Source organism: Neoarius graeffei, chromosome 16 (genome assembly GCF_027579695.1).
Source record: "Neoarius graeffei isolate fNeoGra1 chromosome 16, fNeoGra1.pri, whole genome shotgun sequence".
Lineage (NCBI taxonomy): Eukaryota > Metazoa > Chordata > Actinopteri > Siluriformes > Ariidae > Neoarius > Neoarius graeffei.
The window spans coordinates 36,669,981-36,696,008 of NC_083584.1; the positions used below are offsets into that span (position 1 = coordinate 36,669,981).

At 43.6% G+C, this 26,028-nt stretch overlaps 1 protein-coding gene across 1 annotated transcript in view; it reads right to left on the bottom strand.

Annotated features, from left to right (window-relative positions):
- trioa (trio Rho guanine nucleotide exchange factor a) overlaps nucleotides 1-26,028 on the bottom strand; it is a 319,083-nt gene that overhangs the window by 2,856 nt on the left and 290,199 nt on the right. The window contains 22 exon segments of the mRNA XM_060942859.1: nucleotides 480-618; nucleotides 2,353-2,553; nucleotides 2,991-3,069; nucleotides 3,195-3,316; nucleotides 3,441-3,603; nucleotides 3,725-3,752; nucleotides 3,857-3,995; nucleotides 4,205-4,452; nucleotides 5,260-6,026; nucleotides 8,275-8,455; nucleotides 15,988-16,179; nucleotides 16,291-16,368; nucleotides 16,449-16,499; nucleotides 16,612-16,704; nucleotides 16,839-16,928; nucleotides 17,008-17,077; nucleotides 17,210-17,313; nucleotides 19,533-19,599; nucleotides 19,684-19,832; nucleotides 20,007-20,102; nucleotides 24,457-24,627; nucleotides 24,746-25,044. Of these exon segments, the coding sequence (XP_060798842.1) occupies nucleotides 480-618; nucleotides 2,353-2,553; nucleotides 2,991-3,069; nucleotides 3,195-3,316; nucleotides 3,441-3,603; nucleotides 3,725-3,752; nucleotides 3,857-3,995; nucleotides 4,205-4,452; nucleotides 5,260-6,026; nucleotides 8,275-8,455; nucleotides 15,988-16,179; nucleotides 16,291-16,368; nucleotides 16,449-16,499; nucleotides 16,612-16,704; nucleotides 16,839-16,928; nucleotides 17,008-17,077; nucleotides 17,210-17,313; nucleotides 19,533-19,599; nucleotides 19,684-19,832; nucleotides 20,007-20,102; nucleotides 24,457-24,627; nucleotides 24,746-25,044 (3,527 nt within the window).

Genomic DNA, 26,028 nt, shown 5'->3' on the forward strand with positions numbered 1-26,028 from the left:
TTTGCATAATTTAGTGTTTGGGTCAAATTTAAATTTGTGGTACTTCTATACAGAAATGAATAAAATTAGCATGTAGGAAACAGCATAACCTGCATGAAAAGCTAGTCAGCCAGTAACTTAAGTTAACGTTAGTGAAGGACGCTTATGATCAGGAAAGCTGAAGTCCAGCCAGTAGACTGCTGCTGTTAAATAAATTGCAGAGTGACTGTGATTATTTCAGAATAAGAAAACTGAGTGTCAGATACTGCAATTCCATTCAGGAGGCAGTTTACAGGTGACTCTGAGGAATGGTGGGATGATACAGGGCTCTTTACATATTTACGCATATAAAGCGTCTACGTTCCACCTGCCTCGTGGCTGCTACCCACAGGATGTTGATTATTTTCATGGTTTAAAATGACATGTTCAGGAGTACTTTAAAAGACCCAGTTCACGTTTCCTTCATTTCATCATAAATCCTATGATGTGTTCAAACTAACCTTTACATCCAGATGAACTATTCTGCAGTTATGTAGGTAGTGCAAAGCTTCTAAAATGTCCCGCAAGTAAAAGGCCACTTTCTCCTCAGTGAGGTTCCCCCAGCTGACAATGAAGTCCAGGAGACGTCCCTGATCGGCCCTGAACACACGCACGCACACAGAGAATCCGTCAGACACACAGGCTCCGGGTCATAATGGATTTATGTACCATTTACAGTGGGGCAAAAAAGTATTTAGTCAGCCACCAATTGTGCAAGTTCTCCCACTTAAAAAGATGAGAGGCCTGTAATTTTCATCATAGGTACACTTCAACTATGAGAGACAGAATGGGGGGAAAGAATCCAGGAAATCACATCGTAGGATTTTTAATGAATTAATTGGTAAATTCCTCGGTAAAATAAGTATTTGGTCACCTACAAACAAGCAAGATTTCTGGCTCTCACAGACCTGTAACTTCTTCTTTAAGAGGCTCCTCTGTCCTCCACTCATTACCTGTATTAATGGCACCTGTTTGAACTCGTTATCAGTATAAAAGACACTTGTCCACAACCTCAAACAGTCACACTCCAAACTCCACTATGGCCAAGACCAAAGAGCTGTCAAAGGACACCAGAAACAAAATTGTAGACCTGCACCAGGCTGGGGAGACTGAATCTGCAATAGGTAAGCAGCTTGGTGTGAAGAAATCAATTGTGGGAGCAATTATTAGAAAATGGAAGACATACAAGACCGCTGATAATCTCCCTCGATCTGGGGCTCCACGCAAAATCTCACCCCGTGGGGTCAAAATGATCACAAGAACGGTGAGCAAAAATCCCAGAACCACACGGGGGGACCTAGTGAATGACCTGCAGAGAGCTGGGACCAAAGTAACAAAGGCTACCATCAGTAACACAATACGCCGCCAGGGACTCAAATCCTGCAGTGCCAGACGTGTCCCCCTGCTTAAGCCAGTACATGTCCAGGCCCGTCTGAAGTTTGCTAGAGAGCATTTGGATGATCCAGAAGAGGATTGGGAGAATGTCATATGGTCAGATGAAACCAAAATAGAACTTTTTGGTAAAAACTCAACTTGTCGTGTTTGGAGGAGAAAGAATGCTGAGTTGCATCCAAAGAACACCATACCTACTGTGAAGCATGGGGGTGGAAACATCATGCTTTGGGGCTGTTTTTCTGCAAAGGGACCAGGACGACTGATCCGTGTAAAGGAAAGAATGAATGGGGCCATGTATCGTGAGATTTTGAGTGAAAACCTCCTTCCATCAGCAAGGGCATTGAAGATGAAACGTGGCTGGGTCTTTCAGCATGACAATGATCCCAAACACACTGCCCGGACAACGAAGGAGTGGCTTCGTAAGAAGCATTTCAAGGTCCTGGAGTGGCCTAGCCAGTCTCCAGATCTCAACCCCATAGAAAATCTTTGGAGGGAGTTGAAAGTCCATGTTGCCCAGCGACAGCCCCAAATCATCACTGCTCTAGAGGAGATCTGCATGGAGGAATGGGCCAAAATACCAGCAACAGTGTGTGAAAACCTTGTGAAGACTTACAGAAAACATTTGACCTCTGTCATTGCCAACAAAGGGTATATAACAAAGTATTGAGATGAACTTTTGTTATTGACCAAATACTTATTTTCCACCATAATTTGCAAATAAATTCTTTAAAAATCAGACAATGTGATTTTCTGGATTTTTTTTCTCATTTTGTCTCTCATAGTTGAGATATACCTATGATGAAAATTACAGGCCTCTCTCATCTTTTTAAGTGGGAGAACTTGCACAATTGCTGACTGACTAAATACTTTTTTGCCCTACTGTAGGTGTTCATCACGTGGGTGTCACTACAAAATGTATAACTGCATGAGTGTCCTCACATCTCAAGGACAAGTGCGTAGCTGCTGGGGGTCTCAAAGACATCCTGTAGGCTGATTATATGAGGATGCTGCAGTCTTTTTAAAATGCTGAGCTCCTGTGTGACCTGATCACGTTTCATTAGTTTCTTATTGACTAGTTTAACAGCTACGGTCCGTTTGGTTCCCTTCTGGTCACAACGTTTCACCACAGCAAAGCGGCCCCTGACACACACACACAAAAAAAAAAAAAACATTAATACTGAATTTAATTGCTCACAGTTAAATGTTATGCACAACCTCACACACATCATCTCATCCTTACTTAGACCTACAGAGTCCTAGATCACACGAGCACAGTGCAAATGTTCAAACCATTAACAATCTCTCAGACAGATCATGCTATATTAAAAATTTACTCGAGATGCAATATGATTCTTTTTTGAAAGGTTCTGCACTGACGGGGACAATGTCATAACTGGACCTTTACAAAAGATGTTTTGCTAAAAAAAATGCAAACATACATTCTGGTGTGTGTGCACGCGCGTGTGCGTTTATATATATAGGAAAACAATTATAAAAACTGACGCATTAAGAATATATTTTTATTAATTAAATTGAAAATTATAACAAGCAGTTGTTCATATAGATTTAAAGCTTACCTTCCCAATTCTGCCACCTCAGTGTAGAAAGACTCAAAGTTGTCTTTCCATGTGACCCGGATTCCATCACTGGAGGTACCTATGAGGAGATCAGGTTCATGAGGATTTCGTCCCCCCCCCCCCAGATCTTTATCAGTACAATAACCTTATAGTGTTTTTTGTGTGTGTGTGTGTGTGTGTGTGTGTGTGTGCGCGCGCACTTACCCAACACCCTGAGACTGGCTGACGTCATCACACTCCCTACATCGTTGGTGGCGATACAGGTGTAAATACCATCATCCTCTGAAGCCACGCCCACAATGCGTAAAGTGGCCTCACCAGTCTCACTGCATGATAAACGGCATGTTAAATCCATCATTACATGCAGCACGGGTTCATGATGATTCACAGTGCAAGTCGAGGATTCTGAGCGCGTATAAGAATCTATACAATATCAAGATGTGCATGTACCTGTAAGCAATGCTGAAGTGGCCGTTGTTGCTCAGCGTGCTTTGGTCGGGTCCCTTCCATGTAATGGTGGTTTTGGGGCGGCCGCACACTTTACACCTCAGTGTGACACACTCACCCTTATCACAGGTCACATCACTCAGTGGAATGAGCATCTCTGGCGGAACTGGACGGGAAAAAATAGGAAAAAATGAGTGGGATGATTTAAAATTTTTTTTTTTTTTAAACACAAATTGCATGAAATGATCAATTTATAGAAAGTACCAAAGGTGAATATACAAACCTACCATCATAGATGTAATTCGGATTTAGAAGCTGCAAAAAAAGAAGAAGAAAAAATCAAGTTATAAGGAAAACAAACGCCTGCGAGTTGATAGTCAACTTTAAGCTGTAGTACTAGGATTTGAGACGTGTGTTACCTTTACAGACACCTTGTTAGGTAAACCCTCTCTGGACTTCCTGTATCCGTTTTCAAGCTTGCCCTCTTTCTTTCCCTCCTTTTCTCTCCTCTCTGACTTCTTACGGATACGGAGGGATGTGTGCCATGAAGATGATTTCCTAGTTTAAAAAAAAAAAAAAAAAAAAAAGAAGTATAACACCCGTTATGCTCCAATACCAGTTATTTTTATTCCAGCTTAAAAGGAAGTGCAAACCAAAATCAAAGCAGAACTTTCAAACTACAGTAAGAAAAATGCTGTCTAAACGCTGATGGTGAAATCTGACTGGAACTCCCACTAAATTAGGTGTTTCAACATTGCTGGTCTTACTTAATGGTTCCCTCTGGGGCATCGGGGGTGCTGGCTGAAGTGTGGCCCAACACGTAGCCGGGGATCCAGCCCTCAGCGGCTGGGCTCTGATCTGTAGCGGCACGGAACACCAAGAACATATTTTGCTGGTTTGAGGCCAGGATCTGCACCACCTCACCCTGACACACATTAATCTCATCCTCTTTCAGAGCCACATAGTCCTGCGTCACGAGCATTGTGGAAATGTTACTGCTGCTGCTGCTTTCACTCTGTGAACGTCAACACACAAATGATCTTTAGTCTGCAATACACAAAGGTTATTTCTGTTGGACAATCATTATTTTTCATAGCCAGTAATATACCATACGCTACCATATCCATGCTTGTGTGTGGTTAATTACCTACATGCTGGTCACAAGACTGCATTCCAGCATTTTATTGATAGCTTTTGGTTGATTAGTGTCTATGTTTTGAGTGCAAACTTGAGAAACCATGCATAACGAAACCAAACAAACACGTGTGTCTCAAAAAAGAGAGAATGGAATGAGACCAGAATTCACACGACACATTTAAGGTGGTTTATATTCACTTTGCAAACTTCACTGTATAGCTGAAAATAGAAACTATGCAGCTATAATCTACAATTTTCTAAATTAGGATAAAGAAAAGATGAAAGAATTATTGACCATTATTTTCCAATATGAGCAGGATAAGAAGAAGTGTTAACGTGGCAGAAGTCCAGACAGAGGAGAGAGAAAAAGCCTGTCCTCAAACATTCTAAGTATGAGGTGAGATAGTGCTGTGAGAGATTGTAAAAGAGGAGAGAACATTATTTCTCCGGAAGCTGCCACATACAAAGATGCAGAAGTTAGTACACTGAGTGGCAGCAAAGATGCGTTACAGTTCAAGAATGCAGAGTTGGAAATCCCAGTCATCGGAGGCAGAGAGAAAACAGATTCTAAGTGGGGTTAGTAGTAAGTACTTGAGTAGACAAGAGAGGGACAAAAAGCAGCAGAATCTTGTAGAGGAGAGCTGCTGGGGCTGAGCTGCAAAAAGCGCTGAAGCAGAGCTCTTACCCCATTACTCTGGGTGGACTGGACCGACTGCTCGCTGGCCGAGGAGCATGTGCTCATGCGGTCTGCATCTTTACTGTGGCTGGAATGCCGGTGGCTTTGGTTCTGATTAGGCCGGCTCTGCGTTTCACACGCTTCGCCAGGAAAGGTGAAGGAGCCGGGCCGGCCGGCTGGAGAGCCTGGCATGGAGCTCCAGAAGGAGGCAGAGGAGGAAGGAGTGGAGCAGCCACCATTCTTCGGCCCTGGGCTGCAGGGTGCCAGGAAGTCTTTGAAGCCTGACGTGGCCAGCGGAGTGCCCACTGGGGAGATAGCTCCCGGTCTGGGCTTCACCAGTGCTAATGGGGGCACTTTAGCTCGAGGGATCTGGGCTGGAACGGACAAATCTTGATTGTCTTTGGAAACATCCTCCGCAGGCTGACTGCGTTTAGACTGAGGACTGTCTGATAGCTTCAGCTTAGCAGAGTCTCGGCTTGTGTCAGGGTCTGTAGTGCAAGAGGGGAGGGGCCTAGGGGGCATACCTGAGATTTTGTTGGGGCCATCCGGCTCACTGGCTCCGGGGCCCAGGGCGGGAGAGTGATGTCGAAGAGGCTGAGGAAGGCGGGAGGGTTGAGGGATACGGGAGGGGCGAGAGCGACAGCCTGATGCGACTGGAACTGCCATTCCCCCTCCACGAGCCACTCCCTGCCCTCCACTACTGACAGAAGAACCAACGGGAGCACCCGCACTCCCTCCCACATGATTCCTCTGATAGTCAATTGGAGAGGTCAGTGCTGTAAAAAAAAAAAAAAAAAAAAGAGAGATATCGATCAGGTTGTAGTAGGTTATTTAGGTACAGTTGCATACAACCTGCTGATGCGGTTATAAATATATGCATATATGGCCTGTTGAATATTTCGTAGTTTCGTGGAATGCAAATCACCACTCTCTCAGAGAATTGCTGATTCTTTGCTCTTTAAGCAGAAGAGTTGTTTTTTTTCCCTGTGAAGCCTGAGACATTGGGCTAAGTAACAAAATTCAGGTTGCCAGTATGGACTGTTTCCCCCTCTATCAAAAATTCTCAACATAAATTTACCAAAAACAAAAAAAACAAACCACCTCTGTCCTGCTGTATTCCTTCTGTAGTTATTTGGTATACAGATCAGTTCTTGTCTGCCACCTCTGTTAGTCATATACAAAATGATCATTTTAGATGTTGAGTCTTTTGGATATGGTACAACCCCGATTCCAAAAAAGTTGGGACAAAGTACAAATTGTAAATAAAAACGGAATGCAATAATTTACAAATCTCAAAAACTGATATTGTATTCACAATAGAACATAGACAACATATCAAATGTCAAAAGTGAGACATTTTGAAATTTCATGCCAAATATTGGCTCATTTGAAATTTCATGACAGCAACACATCTCAAAAAAGTTGGGACAGGGGCAATAAGAGGCTGGAAAAATTAAAGGTACAAAAAAGGAACAGCTGGAGGACCAAATTGCAACTCAGTAGGTCAACTGGCAATAGGTCATTAACATGACTGGGTATAAAAAGAGCATCTTGGAGTGGCAGCGGCTCTCAGAAGTAAAGATGGGAAGAGGATCACCAATCCCCCTAATTCTGCGCCGACAAATAGTGGAGCAATATCAGAAAGGAGTTCGACAGTGTAAAATTGCAGAGTTTGAACATCTCATCATCTACAGTGCATAATATCATCAAAAGAATCTCTGTGCGTAAGGGTCAAGGCCGGAAAACCATACTGGGTGCCCGTGATCTTCGGGCCCTTAGACGGCACTGCATCACATACAGGCATGCTTCTGTATTGGAAATCACAAAATGGGCTCAGGAATATTTCCAGAGAACATTATCTGTGAACACAATTCACCGTGCCATCCACCGTTGGCAGCTAAAACTCTACAGTTCAAAGAAGAAGCCGTATCTAAACATGATCCAGAAGCGCAGACGTCTTCTCTGGGCCAAGGCTCATTTAAAATGGACTGTGGCAAAGTGGAAAACTGTTCTGTGGTCAGACGAATCACAATTTGAAGTTCTTTATGGAAATCAGGGACGCCGTGTCATTCGGACTAAAGAGGAGAAGGACGACCCAAGTTGTTATCAGCGCTCAGTTCAGAAGCCTGCATCTCTGATGGTATGGGGTTGCATTAGTGCGTGTGGCATGGGCAGCTTACACATCTGGAAAGACACCATCAATGCTGAAAGGTATATCCAGGTTCTAGAGCAACATATGCTCCCATCCAGACGGCGTCTCTTTCAGGGAAGACCTTGCATTTTCCAACATGACAATGCCAAACCACATACTGCATCAATTACAGCATCATGGCTGCGTAGAAGAAGGGTCCGGGTACTGAACTGGCCAGCCTGCAGTCCAGATCTTTCACCCATAGAAAACATTTGGCGCATCATGAAATGGAAGATACGACAAAAAAAGACCTAAGACAGTTGAGCAACTAGAATCCTACATTAGACAAGAATGGGTTAACATTCCTATCCCTAAACTTGAGCAACTTGTCTCCTCAGTCCCCAGACGTTTACAGACTGTTGTAAAGAGAAAAGGGGATGTCTCACAGTGGCAAACATGGCCTTGTCCCAACTTTGAGATGTGTTGTCATGAAATTTAAAATCACCTAATTTTTCTCTTTAAATGATACATTTTCTCAGTTTAAATATTTGATATGTCATCTATGTTCTATTCTGAATAAAATATGGAATTTTGAAACTTCCACATCATTGCATTCCGTTTTTATTTACAATTTGTATTTTGTCCCAACTTTTTTGGAATCGGGGTTGTAGGTTGCATTACAGCCGATTAGCCATTTTTATTGGCGCTGCCATCAGAAAAACAGTACACTGGAATATTTTATGACTGACGGGAGAAATTTGGCCTGGTTGGTTTTGTGATGCCATTGCCTGGTCACAATCTAATAATCTACAAAGCTCTCATGTCTGTCTAAAGAGATAACCTTTCAAAAAAGGGTAATTTCGAAGCGAATCACTGCAGTGCAGTTGTTATACCAGTGAGGAAGTTGCGCTGGGTCTCCAGGATCTGGTTGATTTGCAGGGTCCAGACCTGCCGGACTCCAGGGTGGGAGGAGTGCAGGAGAAAGGCCTCAATGCTGCCGTTTGGCATTCTGGAGGTCAGGGTAAACTTACACGGGTCACCGTCTGCACTGTCCTCCAGACCCAAGCAGTTCACCTGCACACAAACATAGTGCAAATCATCATCACAAACGCCCACAATAAAATTAGGGCTGCAAATATGAACAAAAATATGATATACAATACAAATCAAAACAAAGTGTACACTTATGTACTACTGTGCAAAACCAAACAATAAATAATTACATACAGCGCCCTCCACAATTATTAGCACCCCTCATTCAGATATGTTCTTAGGTTTCTAATAAAGTCATTTTTTAAAAATAATATAGGACAACAATGCAAAAAAAAAAAAAAGAAAAATCCAACCTTTAATTCAAGTGCATTTATTCGGGGGGGAATCCCACATTAAGAAATAATTATTTTACATGAAATCATGTGTGCCACAATTATTGGCACCCCTGATGTTAATACTTTGTATAACCCCCTTTTGCCAACAAGACAGCACTTAATCTTCTCCTATAACATTTCACAAGACGGGAGAATACAGAGAGAGGGATATTCGACCATTCCTCTTTGCACAATCTCTCTAAATCATCCAGAGTCCTGGGTCCTCTCCTATGCACTCTCCTCTTCAGCTCACCCCACAGGTTTTCAATTGGGTTGAGGTCTGGGGACTGAGATGGCCATGGGAGGAGCTTGATTTTGTGTCTGGTGAACCATTTTTATGTAGATTTGGTCACATGTTTAGGGTCATTATCTTGCTGAAAGACCCAGTGACAACCCATCTTCAGCTTTAGGGCAGATGCCACCAGATTTTGATTTAGAATGTCCTGGTATTTCAAAGAGTTCGTGATGCCATGCACCCTAACAAGGTTCCTGGGGCCTTTGGAAGAGAAACAGGCCCACAGCATCACCGATCCTCCCCCATACTTCACAGTGGGCATGAGGTGCTTTTCTGCATACTCATCTTTTGTGATGTATTAGAGTGTTTGTTGCTAAAAAGCTCTATCTTGGTCTCATCTGACCAAAGCACATGGTCCCAGTTGAAGTCCCAGAATGCTTAGCGAACTCCAGATGTTTATATTTATGCTTGTAAGTGAGAAAAGGCTTTTTCCGTGCATGCCTCCCAAACAGCTTGTTGGCATGTAGATAGCGCCTGATGGTTGTTATGGAGACTTTGTGACCCCAAGATGCTACTCTTTGATGCAATTCTCTAACAGTGAGCTTTGGAGAACTTTTTACTTCTCTTACCATCCTCCTCACTGTGCGTGGTGGCAAGATAAACTTGCATCCTTGTCCAGCCTTTTTTTGCTACTGTTCCAGTTGTTTTAAACTTCTTGATGATTCCTCTGACTGTAGATATGGGCAGGTGTAGGTGAGTGGCTATTTTCTTGTAGCCATTGCCTGACTTATGAAGGTCTACACACATCTGCCTTACTTGGTGTGTTCTCTTGTCTTTCTCATGTTGAAGAGTGGATAAGAGAAATAGGCCTCTGTGTCACATCATATTTATACCCCAGGGAAACAGGATGTGATGAATTACTAATTAAAAGGTTCCTAGATACTCTGATCAACTTTATACACTACAGTAGAAATGACAAAAATGCTTCAATTACATTTATTTTCTAGGAATTGTTGTGGGTGCCAATAATTGTGGAACAGGTGATTTTATGAAAAATAATTATTTCTTAGTCAGGGATTTTTTTATTTTTTAAATTCACTACAATTTTCAGTGTGAGATTATGCTTCTGCAATAAAAACTGAATTTATTTTAAGGCTTTTAACACAACCAGGGGTGCCAATAATTGTGGAGGGCGCTGTATGTACAGATACATGCACATATTTTGCATTAAAAAGCTACGAGAAAGTCAACCAGTGTTACCCGAGCAACTTTTTTTGTTTAATTGAATAAATATCCTTTTGCAGGCTGCGACCCTGTAGAGCAGGTTCTATTTCCTTCACTCCAGACCACCAGGTCGGTGCTGAAAGCACTAGTGGAAGCATCTTTGCATTCGCGCATTTCGAGAACTGCATACAAATGTTGTCATCTCATGACGTATGATTGCCTGCCTACATAAGGCAACATCCCACGTCATTTGGCCTCTTCTTTTTTCTCGCGTTGGAATCGCACCTCTTCTATTGGAATCCTGTGTGTGTTATCAGTTAACTGTGGGAATACCTGCGACAATCTACAGTGCAGCTCGTGACTGAAGAGGACTTCAGTGGGACTCGACTCCACGCGAGCTGTTTGGTCGCTAAGGTAACTTGGTTAACATTATTTTGAGATTGTTTTATGTATCGATAGTCACTGAATCTTGGCTGCCAAGTTTTCAGGGACGGCTATTATATCGGTCTTGTCACAAACTGTTCGGTTGCCGGCAGGTTTGTCAGTGTTGAGTGAGTTAGCGAATTGGTTGCCAATAACGTTAACGTGTACTTACAACTTTACGTGAGCATCGGTTTTCTGGTTGCTAGTAAATTGTTGTCTGTAGCGGTAAAGTTGTGCTTGCGAACTCGCTAGCCTTGGTTGCCAGGCTAGCAAGCAGTGCTACACCTTGCTTCTTTTCTAAAAAAAAAAAAAAATCGTGGGTGAGTAGACACGGAGATGGATTCAGTGAGGTGTTCCACTTATCCCAACCTCATGGAGGTGCTGGATGCACATGATCGCTGCGCGGAGTGCCTTGGCAATGCAACATCTAAGGGAGGCAATGTCTGATCCATGCCCTTCCTGTGCGTTAATGCCGCTTACTGTTAGACAGGCGTGGTTGGCTGGTATGGAACGTGCGTCTAGCAGTTTTCTGCTCTCGGATTCTCAGACACAGTGTAAGCGTAGGCTTTCACCACCAGTGCATGCAAAACAGCGCAAAAAATCTAAGTCTTCTGAGTTAGAGCGTAAAGTGGAATTGCTCTCATCTATAGTGGAGCGTCTGCTGCCTCTGCTTGCAAGGCCCCCCCCCCCCCCCCACCCCACAGCAGGGGCACAGGTAGGTACTGTAGAGGAACAGCCTGCACCGCCTGCCTCCGTGTCACCCGTTGGCTCATGTTCTCAGCCACCTGACCAAGAGGAAGTGATGTCTGTGGCTGCCTCAGACACCTTTTTCAGTCAGTCTTCTTCCTCGGCGCAGCCACCAAGCGAAGTCCTGCCAGGTGTTGAGCCCCATGATTCGGGCAGTGATGTTACCTCTGGGCAATCTGGGGAGTCTGCCTCAGTGGTGGGTTCAGTGGAGGCCACACTGAAGGCTTTGCTTGCACGTTTGCAGTTGGACACCCTGGCGCCTCCTACTGGATCTGAGAACATGTTCCTGCGCCGTGTTCAGCGCGCCTCTCTGGTAATTCCACAGTGTCGTGACTTTTTACTTCTGTGGTGGCCTCTGCCCTGGAGGCTGCTACGAAATCTGCCCAATCAGACCAGAGGTCTCGCATGCTTGCGGCGATGCAGGACCCCGGTGCTGTTGGCTTGGGTAGCATGCCAGTAGTCAAATCAAGTTCTGCTTCACTCATCGTGTCTCCCGATGAAGCACTTCAGGAGCAGGTGCGTTGCCCTAACGCTGAGTGCCGCCGCACAGACGAGCTACTTTCTCGTGCTTACAACTCTACTGCCTTTCTTGGCAGGGTGTCTAACTCACTGGCACACATGCTTGTTATGCTGCACTCGACACTCAACACATCATCGGCAGACCCACTGGCAGCTGAGGTACTGGAACTTGCATTGCATGCTATGGGTGTCATTGCCAACCAGTGTGGCACTACCTTGGGCACCTTGCTGCAAGCCCGTCGACAGGTGTGGCTGGCTCAATCACCTCTGCCAGAAGTATGCAGGAACAACCTGAGGCACCTCCCACTGGCACCTGGACAGGTCTTTGGGCCAGCAGCACAAGAGGCCCTTGACAGACGTGCGTCTGTTACAGAGTCTCGCTCCTGTCATGTGGGCGTAGCACCCACCTTCAGAGCTCTGCCAAACCCTTCTGCCTCACGTTTTAGGCATGTGGCCCCTAGAGCTGCACAAAGGTCTCCCCATCGACCCCAGCAGCGGGCCCCCAATCCCTCACCTCCCTCGGCCAGGCAGGGTGGCGCTCAGCCACACGTGAGTTTTTGCCCTTTTCGACAGACGGGTCCTCCCCGCCATCGTCGCCCCCCCACCTCTTCTGAAAAACGTAGACAGGACCACTGGCAGGAGTTTTTACAGGCAGCCAGCTAGCGCATTGGCGCGAAATAACAACCAACCAATGACTACTCACAACCCTCTCAGAAGGGTACTGCCTGCAATTCCGCCGCCAGCCACCAATGCATTCGGGTGTGAGGCAGAAAGTTATAACCAATCCAAGACAGGCAGAAGCCTTGTCGAGAGAAGTTCAGTTGTTACTACAAAAAGGAGCCATAGAGATGGTCGACCCCATTGTTCACCCAGGGAGTTTCTTTTCAGTTTATTTTCCTCGTTCCAAAGACAGACAGAGGGTTCAGGCTGATTTTAGATTTAAGCAGGTTAAACCATTTCTTGAAGGTGCTTCCTTTTCGAATGTTACGAACAACAGATGTACTGCAAGCGGTCACAAACCAGTCCTGGTTTGTGACCGTAGATCTCGAGGACGCCTATTTTCACATACCCATTGCCGCGGACCACAGGCGCTTCCTTCGTTTTTCGTTCATGGGAAAGATTTTTCAGTTCAGAGTTCTCCCCTTTGGACTTTCTCTGGCACCAAGGGTGTTCTCGAAATGCGTCCAAGTAGCACTAGAACCCCTTCAGAAGGAGGGCATAAAAGTGCTCCCTTACTTGGATGACTGGCTTCTTTGTGCGGCATCGCCCAAATAGGCCAGGGAACATGCTCACCGGTTGCAACTACACATTACGGCTCTGGGGTTCAGGGTGAACCAGAGGAAGTGCAAACCGGTCCCAGTCCAGGCAACACATTTCATCAGCCTTGCCCTGGATTCGAACACTATGCTGGCCAGTCCCACACCAGACAGAAAAAGTTCAATTCTCACTGGAGTGAACCACCTTCATGTCGGGGGAACTCAGCGTTATGCTTCTCTCCTTCAGCTGTTGGGGAAACTCACAGCGGCCTCAGTAGTCATTCCTCTGGGTCTTCTGTGGCTAAGGGCTTTTCAGAGATGGCTTCTTCAACTGCGTCTGTGTCCAGTGTGAGACAGACACATGAGGGTGAGAATAACATGCCGTTGCATGCTCACGCTAAGACCTTGGTCCCAGGCACACTTTCTCACTCGTGGAGTTCCACTTGGTCCCCCACCGGGACGGTGGGAGGTTATCCGAACAGATGCTTCCCTCATGGGTTGGGGTGGAGTCTGGCGTCGGCAAGGTGTGAATGGCACCTGGCCTGCTCCGTGGCGCACATCCCACATCAACACACTGGAGTTGATGGCGGTGTTTCTGATGTTGCGCCACTTTCAGGAAGTGCTACAGGGCAAACGTGTATTGGTACGTACAGACAATGTGGCAACTGTCTTCTATATCAATCATCAGGGGGCACGAGGTCTGTAGCTGTGCTTCAGGTGGCTCACAGTCTCCTAGTATGGGCTCAGGACAACCTCCTTTCCATAAGAGCATCTTATCTACCTGGACACCTAAACAGTGTGGCAGGTGCTCTGTCACGCGGCAAGGTGTCTCAAGGGGATTGGAAACTGCATCCAGACACGGTGGAACAGATCTGGAAAACCTATGGGAGAGCGACTGTAGACCTGTTTGTGAGCAGTCAGACAATTCATTGTCCAACATGGTTTTCCCTGGGGAAAGAAACGGCAGCGTTGGGCCAGGATGCTCTGGCCCACAACTGGCCGAGGGCCATCCTTTATGCCTTTCCCCCTCTACCACTGTTGTGGAGGACTCTCTGCCGTGTGCGCGATCAGTCACCATGTGCTATTGATGGCTCCTCATTGGCCATCCAGGCCATGGTTCCAGCTCCTGCTGTCACTACTAGCGGGACCCCCTTGTCAGCTGCCCAACAGGCCCGACTTGCTGATGCAGATGGAGGGCAGGATTCAACACCCATGTTCCGAACGCCTGAAGCTCTGGGTGTGGCCCTTGGGGCCCCGGGGCTACTACTGGAGTGTTCAGAAGGGACCAGGAACACTGTGGTGAACACACGTGCAGAATCTACCCGACGCTTGTATGCAGGCAAGTGGAAGGTGTTCTGTGATTGGTGTGCGGAATGCAACATCGACCCCCTAAGCTGCTCTGTTCCACAGACTTTAGATTTCCTGCAGCACCTTTTAGAGCTTGGCAGGGCTGCATCTACACTTAAGGTGTATGTTGCAGCACTAACAGCCCACCGTTCAGAGGTTGGAGGTGTTTCACTTGGGTCCCACAGGCTGGTGGTAGCCTTTTTGAGAGGGGCATTTCGTCTTAATCCTCCTCATTTTGTGCGGAGTCTGTCATGGGATCTGAACACTGTGCTCGAATCCCTTTGCTTGCCTCCTTATGAGCCCCTGTCAGCAGCTGACATTCAGTGGCTGACATTCAGTGGCTGTCTGTTAAAACGGCTTTTCTTCTTGCCATCACAACAGCCCAGCGTGTGAGTGAGCTACATGCCCTCTCAGTGAGTACTGTTTGTCTTCGTTGGGGCCCCATGCTTGACAGTGTTTCATTGTGGCCTAACCCAGCTTTTCTCCCAAAAGTCTTATCTCCCCAGTTTAGCAACCAGCTGATTTTGCTGACTGCTATACCGGCGGACAGGACAGACTTGCATGCAGAGTCGTGCCCTGTCAGGGCTCTGAGGTTTTATTTTGATAGGACGGCAGCCTTTCGTACGACAGATGGGCAGTTCTCTGGGGCATACCACTCTCTGACATTTGTGCTGCTGCAACTTGGTCCAATACATGTACATTTGCCTGGTACTACAGGCTAAATGTTGCGTCCATGCCATTGCTGTGTGCAGCTGTTCTTCCAGAAGGTGGTGATGCGCTTCTGAATTCCTCGTGACTGGGTTGGTATTCGTCTTCCACTAGTGCTTTCAGCACCGCCCTGGCGGTCTGGAGTGAAGGAAATAGAATGCTGGTTACGAATGTAACCGTGGTTCTATGACTAAGTGGAAGACCGCCAGGGTCTTTGGTCACTCGGATTGCGCGAGAATGATCTTGAGGCCAAATGACGTGGGATGTTGCCTTATGTAGGCAGGCACGTCATACGTCATGAGATGACAACTTTTGTATGCGGTTCTCGAAACGCGCGGATGCAAAGATGCTTCCACTAGTGCTTTCAGTACCGCCCAGGCGGTCTTCCACTTAGTCATAGAACCACGGTTACATTCGTAACCAGCGATAAAGTGGCTAGAGATAATGAGATGAGATGATCCTTTTGTAGCATTAATAAAAGCATTACTTTTGCGAATAAAGGGCTTGGGTCGATAACCAATTCCAATGTGTCTTCACAAATATATAAAATATATATATATATATATATATATATATATATATATATATATATATATTTTTTAAACACACTTTGGCCAAATCCCTTCTAGTTTACTACTTCCAATATCTCACGACCTAGTGTGGAAATAACAGAGTGGCACATTCTACTGTACACAATGCATTACATGTTGTACACTCCAAAACATGCAGCCCGGATATCAATCCAAAAGAAACCGAAGAGACCTGGATGCAAGAACATACCTTGATGCTGTTCTTATAAAGGAAACCAGGCATTGAGAAACCTCTCTTCTTATCCAGGGGCTCACTGAAGATAACAATCTGCTCAAAGAGGAATACTCTTCGCTCTTTCATCCTGCCCAGCAGGCCTCCATCAGAGTCTGACACCATGAAGGTGTCCTGTAAGAGGAGACGTCCCTGAGCCACTATCTTCCCCTGAAAGACAGTACAATAACAAACTTGAATTCACCTTTTGATGGATTGTGAAACAAGCTACTAGTCCACATAGCATAGTTTCTCATTATGACCAAGCACTGACTGCCTTACATCAAATCCCTGTAGTCGGCCAACATTCATCATGTCATTGCATCGCTTTGGTACGATGCACATGACCTCAACGGCTTTCTGTAAAGAAAGAACATCACTGAGCACTCTGGAGGGAATCAAATATACATATCAACTCTCATCAGGAACAACTTGCCCACCTCCAAATCCAGTGAGTCTAGCCCAGCTTTTTTGGAGAACTTTAGGAAATCCTAGGGTTAAAAAAAAAAATACTTTGAGCAGGAAAGCTGGTTAGACAGCTCTGTAAATTATACTAAAAGCTCTACAGTCCAGAAAATTAAGAAATCGCAGAGATCATCAGACCTTGAGCAGCAGCTGGTACTTCATGATTCTCTGTACTGGTTTGATGAGTAAGTCAGTGATCTGCAGCCTGTGACCCAAACGTTGCTTTAGGTCCTGCCAATGAAGGGCAAAATGCAAATGTTTAATATAATCTCAAACTGGCATTTGAATTCTCACAGTCCAAAAAAAAAATCCCTCACACACATCTAGTTTTACATTATTTTTTATATCATTGTGCAAGCATGTACCTCAAAGTAAGTGTCAATGTACTCTGAGACAATGTGCTCAGATTTGGGTTTGTTCTGGCAGTAAACAATGTACATGTGCAACCTCCGTTCCTGCAATGAGAGCAGACATAATAAAGATGTAGGCTTTGGAAAACATCTGAATGTGCACTACATGAAGAAATGAACTCACGTGTTTCACAAATAGAGGGCCCAGATGATCAGGGTCATCAAGGCACTTCTCTAACTCTCCCAAAAAGAAACTGAAAGAACAGAGGTTATTAGTACTTATGACAGCTCACACAGCGAGCGTTCCAACAGTGAGTTTTGAGGAGCCCGAAAGAAACTGAAAACTGCACTTGTGCACATTTATAGTATGATAAAGGATTACATACTCTCGGTGCCAGTCGTAGATCTGGTGAATGTTGCCAAACACAATCTTGTCTTTTCCTTTCATGTCATCTGGAACGCCTTCCTCTTTCATCCTGGCCATATAACCCTGAGAAAGAGAAAAGCAACATGATTCAACAGTAGCATGGCATTAAAACACGTCAGTACTTAAAAAAAAAAAATGCTACACAAACAAATTCTCTAAAAGAAGGGTCTCAAATCAAGACAAAGGTCATACCCTCTGACCAAACTGACCAGAACCAAAACAGAACCTGAACTGATTAAAACTAGAGTACTAGTGATAACTTTTCTTCCTTGCAACTTTCACCTCAGGTTTGCTCAATAGGGCTCTAAATATATAAGCATACAAATATAAAATTAAACTGAATTGTTTTTGACAGCACCAGCAAACCAGACTACTGCTTCTTGTTACACAAATTATGTATTTTCAAATTCTGTGTATATGGCAGGGTTCCCTTTTCATTCTCCAGATCAAAATTCCATACTCAAAATTCCCAGACTTCACAGTACATTTTTCAGACCATATTTGACTCCACAGCACAAATAACTAGATTTTTACTATTTAAATAAATGATTTTAAAATCCAACTGTTCATATGTACGTTACATTGTGAGTATACAAGCTAGAATGTTGCCAAATAATTGCTAGAAGCAGGCAAGTAACTGCTGATATTATATTCTTTCATAGCGTCCAAAATTTCTTGTGGAACGCCTATGGCAAATTCACCCACATTTGGCGGGTAGCAGGTGCTAATTTCCAACACTGATGCACACACACGATATTTGCTATCATTCATGCCTGGGGCAGCCCCACACCACCATCAAAACTTGCCAGCTGTCCGAAAACTTGCAGTTTCCCATTCTTAAATTTGTAGTGTTGCAATGTGCATTCGCACCGATTTTTTAATTTATATTTTTTTAGTTCTGCATAGGTACGACAGAGCCCAACATGCTAACATCAGATAGTTCAGCGGTCCCCAACCTTTTTTGCGGCACGGACCGGTTTGATGTCGGACAATATTTTCACGGACCAGCCTTTAAGGTGTGGTGGATAAACTGTGGTATTTTCTAAATATAGTAATAAACGTGAATCCACTGTGTACTCGTATGCAACTTTATTAGCACCATCCTCGTAACATCGCGTCAGCAACATAACATGAGTAATGTCCTCTCTCCAACATTCTTGGTCGCTGAGATAAGCGTCTTGACATGCGTCAAGAGCAGAGCATGTGAGCGGAGCGGACGAATTTTGAAAAGAGCGCGGAGCGGGATTTTTTTTTTTCAAGGATGGGAAGGATAGAGCGAGGCAATGGCCCGCTCCAGTTTCGCCCCATTACCGCTCACATCACGAGTCTGAAGCATGCCCAACGTGGCTCAGAATGAACGACAGCGGTGTTTGTTTGCCACCTGCACTCCGCCTGCTCATGATGCGTTTAGAGGCGGCTCGGAAAAACGCGTTTCCACGTGTTAAAAATTAATTAAGTGGTTGTAATGGCTGTAAAAAGTGCGGGGGACAGAGGGCAGAGATACGGGAAGTGCTCCGCGTCCACTACGCGCATGCGTGCACATATTTTTTGAGCGAGCGTGGAGTGGAGCGGGATGCAATCTTGGTGGAGCGCTGAGCGGTAACGGGCGAAGCGGCATGGTGCGACATTGAGCGGGGAGCGAGCGGAGCGACCACCTCTGTGAGCGAGGACCGAAATTCTCGCCGCTCCACTCCGCTCACATGCTCTGGTCAAGCGTGAGTTATAGACGGATGTAACGGAGAGAATCCGGTCATTTTTCAAAATCAAACATCGTTCAGACTCAGATAATGAATGAAATGCAAATAGTGCAGGTTATTTATTCTTTCTGTGTGGCCCGGTACCAAATGACCCACGGACCGGTACTGGTCCGCGGCCCGGGGGCTGCTGAGATAGTTCACTGATGGCAGATGCCACAGAAATCACCTCAGACATATTGTGCGCACGTCTTGCCTCGCTTAAATTCAATGACATCAAACTCTCACTGGTTTGAACGTTCTGGCTTAATGTAGGGGCAATAGTCTGAAAAACAGAAATATTTTTCCACACTTTATTTTCCTTTTTCCATACTTATCCAGACCTGGAAATGACTAAAATCAAATTCCATACTTTTCTGCACTGTGTAGGAGCCCTGATATGACTTTACACACTGTGTGACATAGTAATCAGAACCAAATCAACAATAAACTGTGCTGACAGTTTATCATTCCAATGGATAAAGCACTGTTCCAGGTTTCTAGTGAGAAAAATTCCAACTGACTGTGCGGCAGGAATAGACCACTTACCTCAACAACCAAGCTAAGATCCCTCACATAGTCCCTTTCTGTCTCGACCAACTCCAGCAACACGTAGCTACAATTAGACAAACATGACAGTGAGGTTCATAAACACCCTGACGGGGGTGGAAACGATTTCAGGTGTTGAGTAAAGTCTTACTGGCGTCTCTTGAGAAAGCCTGTCTTGCGCTCTTCTATCTCATCAATGGGAGAAGAGGACGAGAGGAGGGAGTTGTCTGAGGGATTGAAGGAAGGACTGCTGCTGTCCCCCTGCTCAACAGACAAAGAGCTGGGCCGGTCCTCAAGAGCCTGGACAGAGACGGCACCATAACATACAGTCACTCAAAACGCTATAATTAAGATGTCCCGTTACCTCAGCATTGCCTCCTATACCATAAGAAATTCAAAAAACTAACATTACAAACATCCTGATCACTCAGCATACACACACATACTGCCTTTACACGCCGATATGACACTTACCATCTTGCTTTTGACCAGCTCTTCAATGGCGCTGACTAATTCGGCAGCACTGGGCGTTTCTGAGCTGGAGGGACGGACTGAAAGACGGGATGACGCCTGTGGAGAACGAATGAGGGGAAAATGGGTAAGGCGTCATCTAGGCAAAGAAAAAAATATATTCTGGTGGAAAAAAAAAGGGCATACCTTTTATTTTATTTTATACCATTAAGCTGTATGTTTTTACACCAATTAATACATTTAATTAACTTTGGTTTTATAGTCCTATAAGACACGTAGACATACAAAGAAATTTGATCTTACAAAACCAAATGACAGTAAATGATTCTGAAAATGCAATGGCTATGGCACAAGTGACATTTCTGAAGCTGTCCCAGATTGTCTTATAATATAAATACGCTGTTTTCTGGACCAACAGTCTCCTGGGCTACAGCCTATTTAGCAGTGAGAGCAATAATTTAATGAAATACATACTCAAACAATTAGGGATAGTCTTGATAATGTGCCCAACTGTCATATGGATAGAAGCATGTTTGTTATGAAAAAAATGTGTGTCTTTTTAAAGGAACATTCCACTAGACATTAACATTATGTTCAGCAACACACCACTGTCAAAATTTTGTCAGATAAGACTCAGCACCAGGGAAGTATTTAAACCAGGCGGCGTTCACTGGTGGACTGCAGTCCAGATTCGGATCAGGAAAGTACTTCAGTGGGCCGAACGGGGTAGTTGAAAATATAATGCAGCAGAGCCGTATTAAACTGGCTGGAGTTTCAAAACATGAAGTAGCTCAGCTTCTATAGATTTCAGCTCATCCAATTCGGCATTTATGTAAAAAGATTTAGCTGAAGGCAGCTAAATGGACCAGAGACCATCTACATGGCTAAAGACATTTGGTCACAAAGGGGAGAGCTTTCACAGACTATTCAAAGATCTTTGTTATTTACCCTCTTGGGTCTGATTAGTAAACGAACAGCGTGGCTTTAAAAAAAAAAAATTTGAATGGACAGAGAATATGCCTTTGGTTTTCTCATGTCACATTCAAAACCGAGGTGTCTCATCTGTTCAGAGTCCATGATGCTAGTAAAGAGATAAAATGAAGCGCTTCTACACAACAAAATAGAACTACTACAAATGATCTTACAGCCATGACGTTTAACTATTAAAAGTAACCGTTTTTATCCGGACCTTTGTAAGCAAGGACTTTTATCTAACGAGGCCTTTGTAAAGTTTAGCTGATCTAAACCAGTGTGCAAACTGAAGCCGACTCACGATATCCTTTCATCTCTAAAATTCATGAGGCTGATCACAGGTTTTCACTACAGACGTACAAGTTGACAAGCGTGTGAAGTGAGACATAATATGATGTTGAACAGCAATGTTCCTTTATGAGTCTGTATTATGAATAAATCAGAAATAATTCAGCCATAACATAGAAGTAGAGTGAAATCCAGCAGAAAATCTCACCCTTGCTGTGCCTTCCAGACTTTCCAATTTGTGTCTGGGAGTGGCCTCTGGTCTGCTTAGCTTTTACATGCCAATTAGACACCAGAGTGGATAATGAGGGGGTAAAGCACAGAGGAAGGGGGGTGGGGGGTGGGGTGGGAGGGGTAATGGGGAACGGGAGTGGTTGTTCGAGGGGTTGGGAGCGAGAGGTGCTCTCTGTGATTCATTCATTAGACACATGACCCCCTCGGACCCACATACGGTACACCCACACACTCCTCTTCGCTTCACAGTGTACGTGCCTGCTAGTACTCTGAAACTACATTCAAGTTACGACACGCTCTGAGGCACCCAGTTGGTTTAAAATAATAATAATAATAATAATAATAATAATAATAATAATAATAATAATAATACAACAGAAAAAAAATACCTCTAGCAGATCAGGAGGAACTGGGTTTGATGATGCTTAATTACACATGAAAACTTTACATAGAAAAATGACAAATAGAAAAAAGTCAATACAAAAGTATAAAACTAATAGAAAAAAATGGGGGGGAGGGGTATTGCACTCAGGCAAGCGTTCAAGTTTACACTAATAGAAGAAATCTCGACTAGGTGGTATTGCAACAAAATCCAGAAAAGTTGAATCTGCATCTAAACACACCTGGGTGATAATGACAGGGGGCATTTTCTAAAAAGTGGTGCATCGGTGTTTCTACTATCCAACCAAAGCAAGATCAAAATAATGTCAAGAAAAGTCAAAAGAAATGGGTTTTGTGTCTTGCGACTAAGCTGAAGCATGGGAACAGAAAGCGAGATGGAGGGAGGGAGGCCATAAAGGGAAGGAGTCAGATGGAAAGGTATGGAAACTGAGATAAAACAAAGACAGGACACAAATCAACATAATGCTGTGGCAAACGATACAGCCGAGAACAAAACAAAAAAAAGAGAAAAACAAATTAGAGTTACAAGCTGTTCTTTGGCACAACCGACCCCATATACTGTACACCTTGTGAATTTGGTCACATTAGAATAAACTGCACATGTCTTCAAGAGGATGAATGGGTATAAAAACCCTCCCTTCAAATTCTAAATGACAAATAATACTTACAAAGTGCTGCATGCTAAGATCAATTAATTAAAAAAAATAAAATAAATAAATAAATATATATATGAGTGATTCCACGCTTATGGGTACTGAAATGGGGACATGAACTTATTTTTAAAAATTCACCTAAAACCATTTCTTTTTTTTACCATCAGGTCACAAAACATGTAATCTTTAATGAATGATATGTTAAAAGATAACTTTAATTTTCTGAGATGTAATAAAAACATATTTATATGCCAAAGTCAGAACATAACAGAAGTGTTGTGGACATATATATTCTCAATTTTAACAATGTAGAATTACTTTTTGAAACAGGAAGGTGATGTTTTAGCAAATATAATTAATAAACATGTGTAGTAGAATAAACATACACATTCTTTCAATAAGATTAACATGGTATATAGCTAGATTGTAATTAATTTGTAACAGACGCGAGATGGACAATCGTAACAGAAGTAATGTAACAGACATCATTTTGGAACTCATAGGCTTGACTTTGGCATATAAATATGTTTTTATTACATCTCAGAAAATTAAAGTTATATTTTAACATATCATTCATTAAAGATTACATGTTTTGTGACCTGATGGTAAAAAAAGAAATGGTTTTAGGTGAATTTTTAAAAATAAGTTCATGTCCCCATTTCAGTACCCATAAGCGTGGAATCACTCATATATATATTTTAAATTAAAATTTTTTTTGGGGGGGGGGGGGGGGGGGGTGGTTAGATGTCACAATAAGTCTATGTTCTAGATCAGCCTTTCTCAACCGGGGTGCTGCTAGGGGTGCCGTCAAAAAATTATAGATTCTAACACTGAAATAAAGAAAATGAATTAAAATTCCAAAAAACGATAGTTACACTAATGCAGATCATCGCCGCCTCATGCATCATCAAAATTTGTCTCACGGCCCCCTTTCCCATGTCACAACGTCACTGCCGGGGTCAGCGTATAGTCAGCGTGACTACGTACATTTTATATGAGGGTGCCTTGAGAATTTGCATACTTCTGAAGGGTGCCGTGACTGAAAAAAGGTTGAGAAACGCTGTTCTAGATCATCTTCCATACCACAGCAATGCTGAATTCTCAAATGTGATTGGGCAGAAGGTCTCGATTAATTTTCAGCAGTTCCCACTGTAATTCAATTCACAGGTTTATATTAAAGCACACATTCTAATACTCTGTTTTTATAGTAACAACTCATTCACGGGGACTTGTGAAGAATAACGATAATATTTAAAAAGTGTTGGTCTTACCAAAGAAAACTATTTATTTTACATTTATGGAAGATTTATGAGAGTCTCAGGTGTAACAATCAGTAAGTTTTACACCACTTGTTTCGTGGACATTAAATGTACCTATAAAAGTAAAGTACACGTCATTCGTTAATATATTAAAAAAAACAAGTAACTGTTGGCAAACTGCTGTGGTATAAAAGGAATAAAACACTGCAGGAAATGGTGTTGTAGGAAAATAATCAACTTTGAAGTGGTAACAGTAATTCCACTTCATGTCAGGCTTCATTGCTCCACCCCATTGTTGATTACTTTCCTATAACATCACACCTTGTTGTTCTTTATCCTTACATAGTCTACATACAAGGTTATAAACCAAACCCATATTGCAGTCCACCATTTTAAAATGACCAAAACCCCCCCCCCAACAATAAGAATTGGCACAATCTAATCAAAAACAAACAGGTCTAATATAAAATATATGATTAAAAATTAATTTGGGGGGGAAAAAAAAAAAAAAAAAAAGTTGTGCAACCTACAGTGTTATCTAATAAATAGCATATTTTCTCTAAGCAGAGACTATGTACATGGTTAGTTTTAACAGGTCATTTGTGACCATCATCCCACATGTATTAGATCTGATCTAAGGGGTTTCACCTTGTCATCCTGAGGGTCAGGTTGGAGAAGGCTGTGCTGCTGGATAGCCATTGGTGGAGGCAGGGGCACCGAGTCAGCGCCCTCCTCTCCCTCTTCCTCACCACAGCTCTGCATACCCGAGGAGGAGGATTTGGAGAGTGTGCCACTGCTTAGACCTTCGTTCCTCACCCTCTGTAAAGACAACCATAGCACAAGATTCCTGGGAGGGAAAGTTGACTGAGAAAAAAAAAAACCCACATGGCGAACATGAGAAATTACAGTCTGTGTGGTAGACAGAGTCTGGCCTGACCTCTTCCACAGTCTCATCCTGTGGTGTGGCAGCGCTGTCGTCCGAGTCCTTCTGCGAGCCCACTTCTGCACTCTTGCGCACATCGGCACGGCTCTTCTTGTGCTTGTGCGCCAGCTTCTTGACATGACCGTCCGCCTTGCCGCTGCTCAGTCTCCTCACAGGGCTGGTCAGCCACTTGCGCAAGGTATTGCCTGGTCTCTTGGGTCCTGGAGAACTCTGAGAACCCATCATGTGCCCAGGCTGCAGGGTGGCAGATGAGCCAGGGAGGATGGCATCATTGCTGCACACTGATAGGGTGTCTGGAGAGAAAGAGACCATGAATTAATGTACTGTAAAACAATGCACTTGGTATAAATAATGTCTTGAAGGTCCAAAAAAAAAAAAAAAAGCATGGCAGTCTGGGAAAGCCTGTCCAATGCCACTCTGGCTTAATTCTGGTAATCAACCAAAAAGGATGAAAAAAAAAAAAATTGGCTTTGGCCAAAGCCACCACAAGTGCCCAAAAGTCCGCTGCCAAATGATATGAAATTAAAGCATGTAACGTAAAACTAACAAAACATTTTACTCCATTTTAAAGATGAGCCAAATCTAAGCTTATTAGATATAGCTGTATAAATAATTTATAATGATTTTGTTTTTCACTATTGTATGCAAAGTTCCAATAAAAGATATACATGTTATTTACCAGCTGGGAGGTTCGTATCATGAAATACCATGACCGAGGTCTTGGGCCGAGGTCAGTATTTAAGGCCGAGGTCACGGTATTTCACCATACGGACCGACCTTAAGCTGCTAAATAATATATTTATTTATTTTTTTACCAAATTCTAACAGCAAATGAGAACGCCCAAAAGGGAAAACCGAGCCGAGCCGCCATTTTGAATCCTCATTCACGGCTGTAATGCAAATTGCTTCCTCCTCGGTATACAAGTGCACTTCCATGGCAGGAAAAAAGCCCTACATTTTCCTGCCTATGTAGTCCCCTATTTATACAAAATTGAGTCATTCAGGATTCAGCCATGTTTTTGCTCAGTGTTAGCAACAGTTACAGGTTTTTAGCTTTCTCCTGAAATGTTTTCTTTTATTTCTTCTTCCTTAGGGTAGTAAAACTCGCTTTCGCTGTGAACACTGTCGTTATCGCTATCCATGCTGTAAAATTAATGCTATTATACTGAGAAATGCTGGCAAAAATTTACAAGATTTTTGAAAATCTTATAAATAAATCTTATTTAAAAAAAAAACTAGATAGAACTCGACGCCAATGGCGTTGATGGGGATGCCTC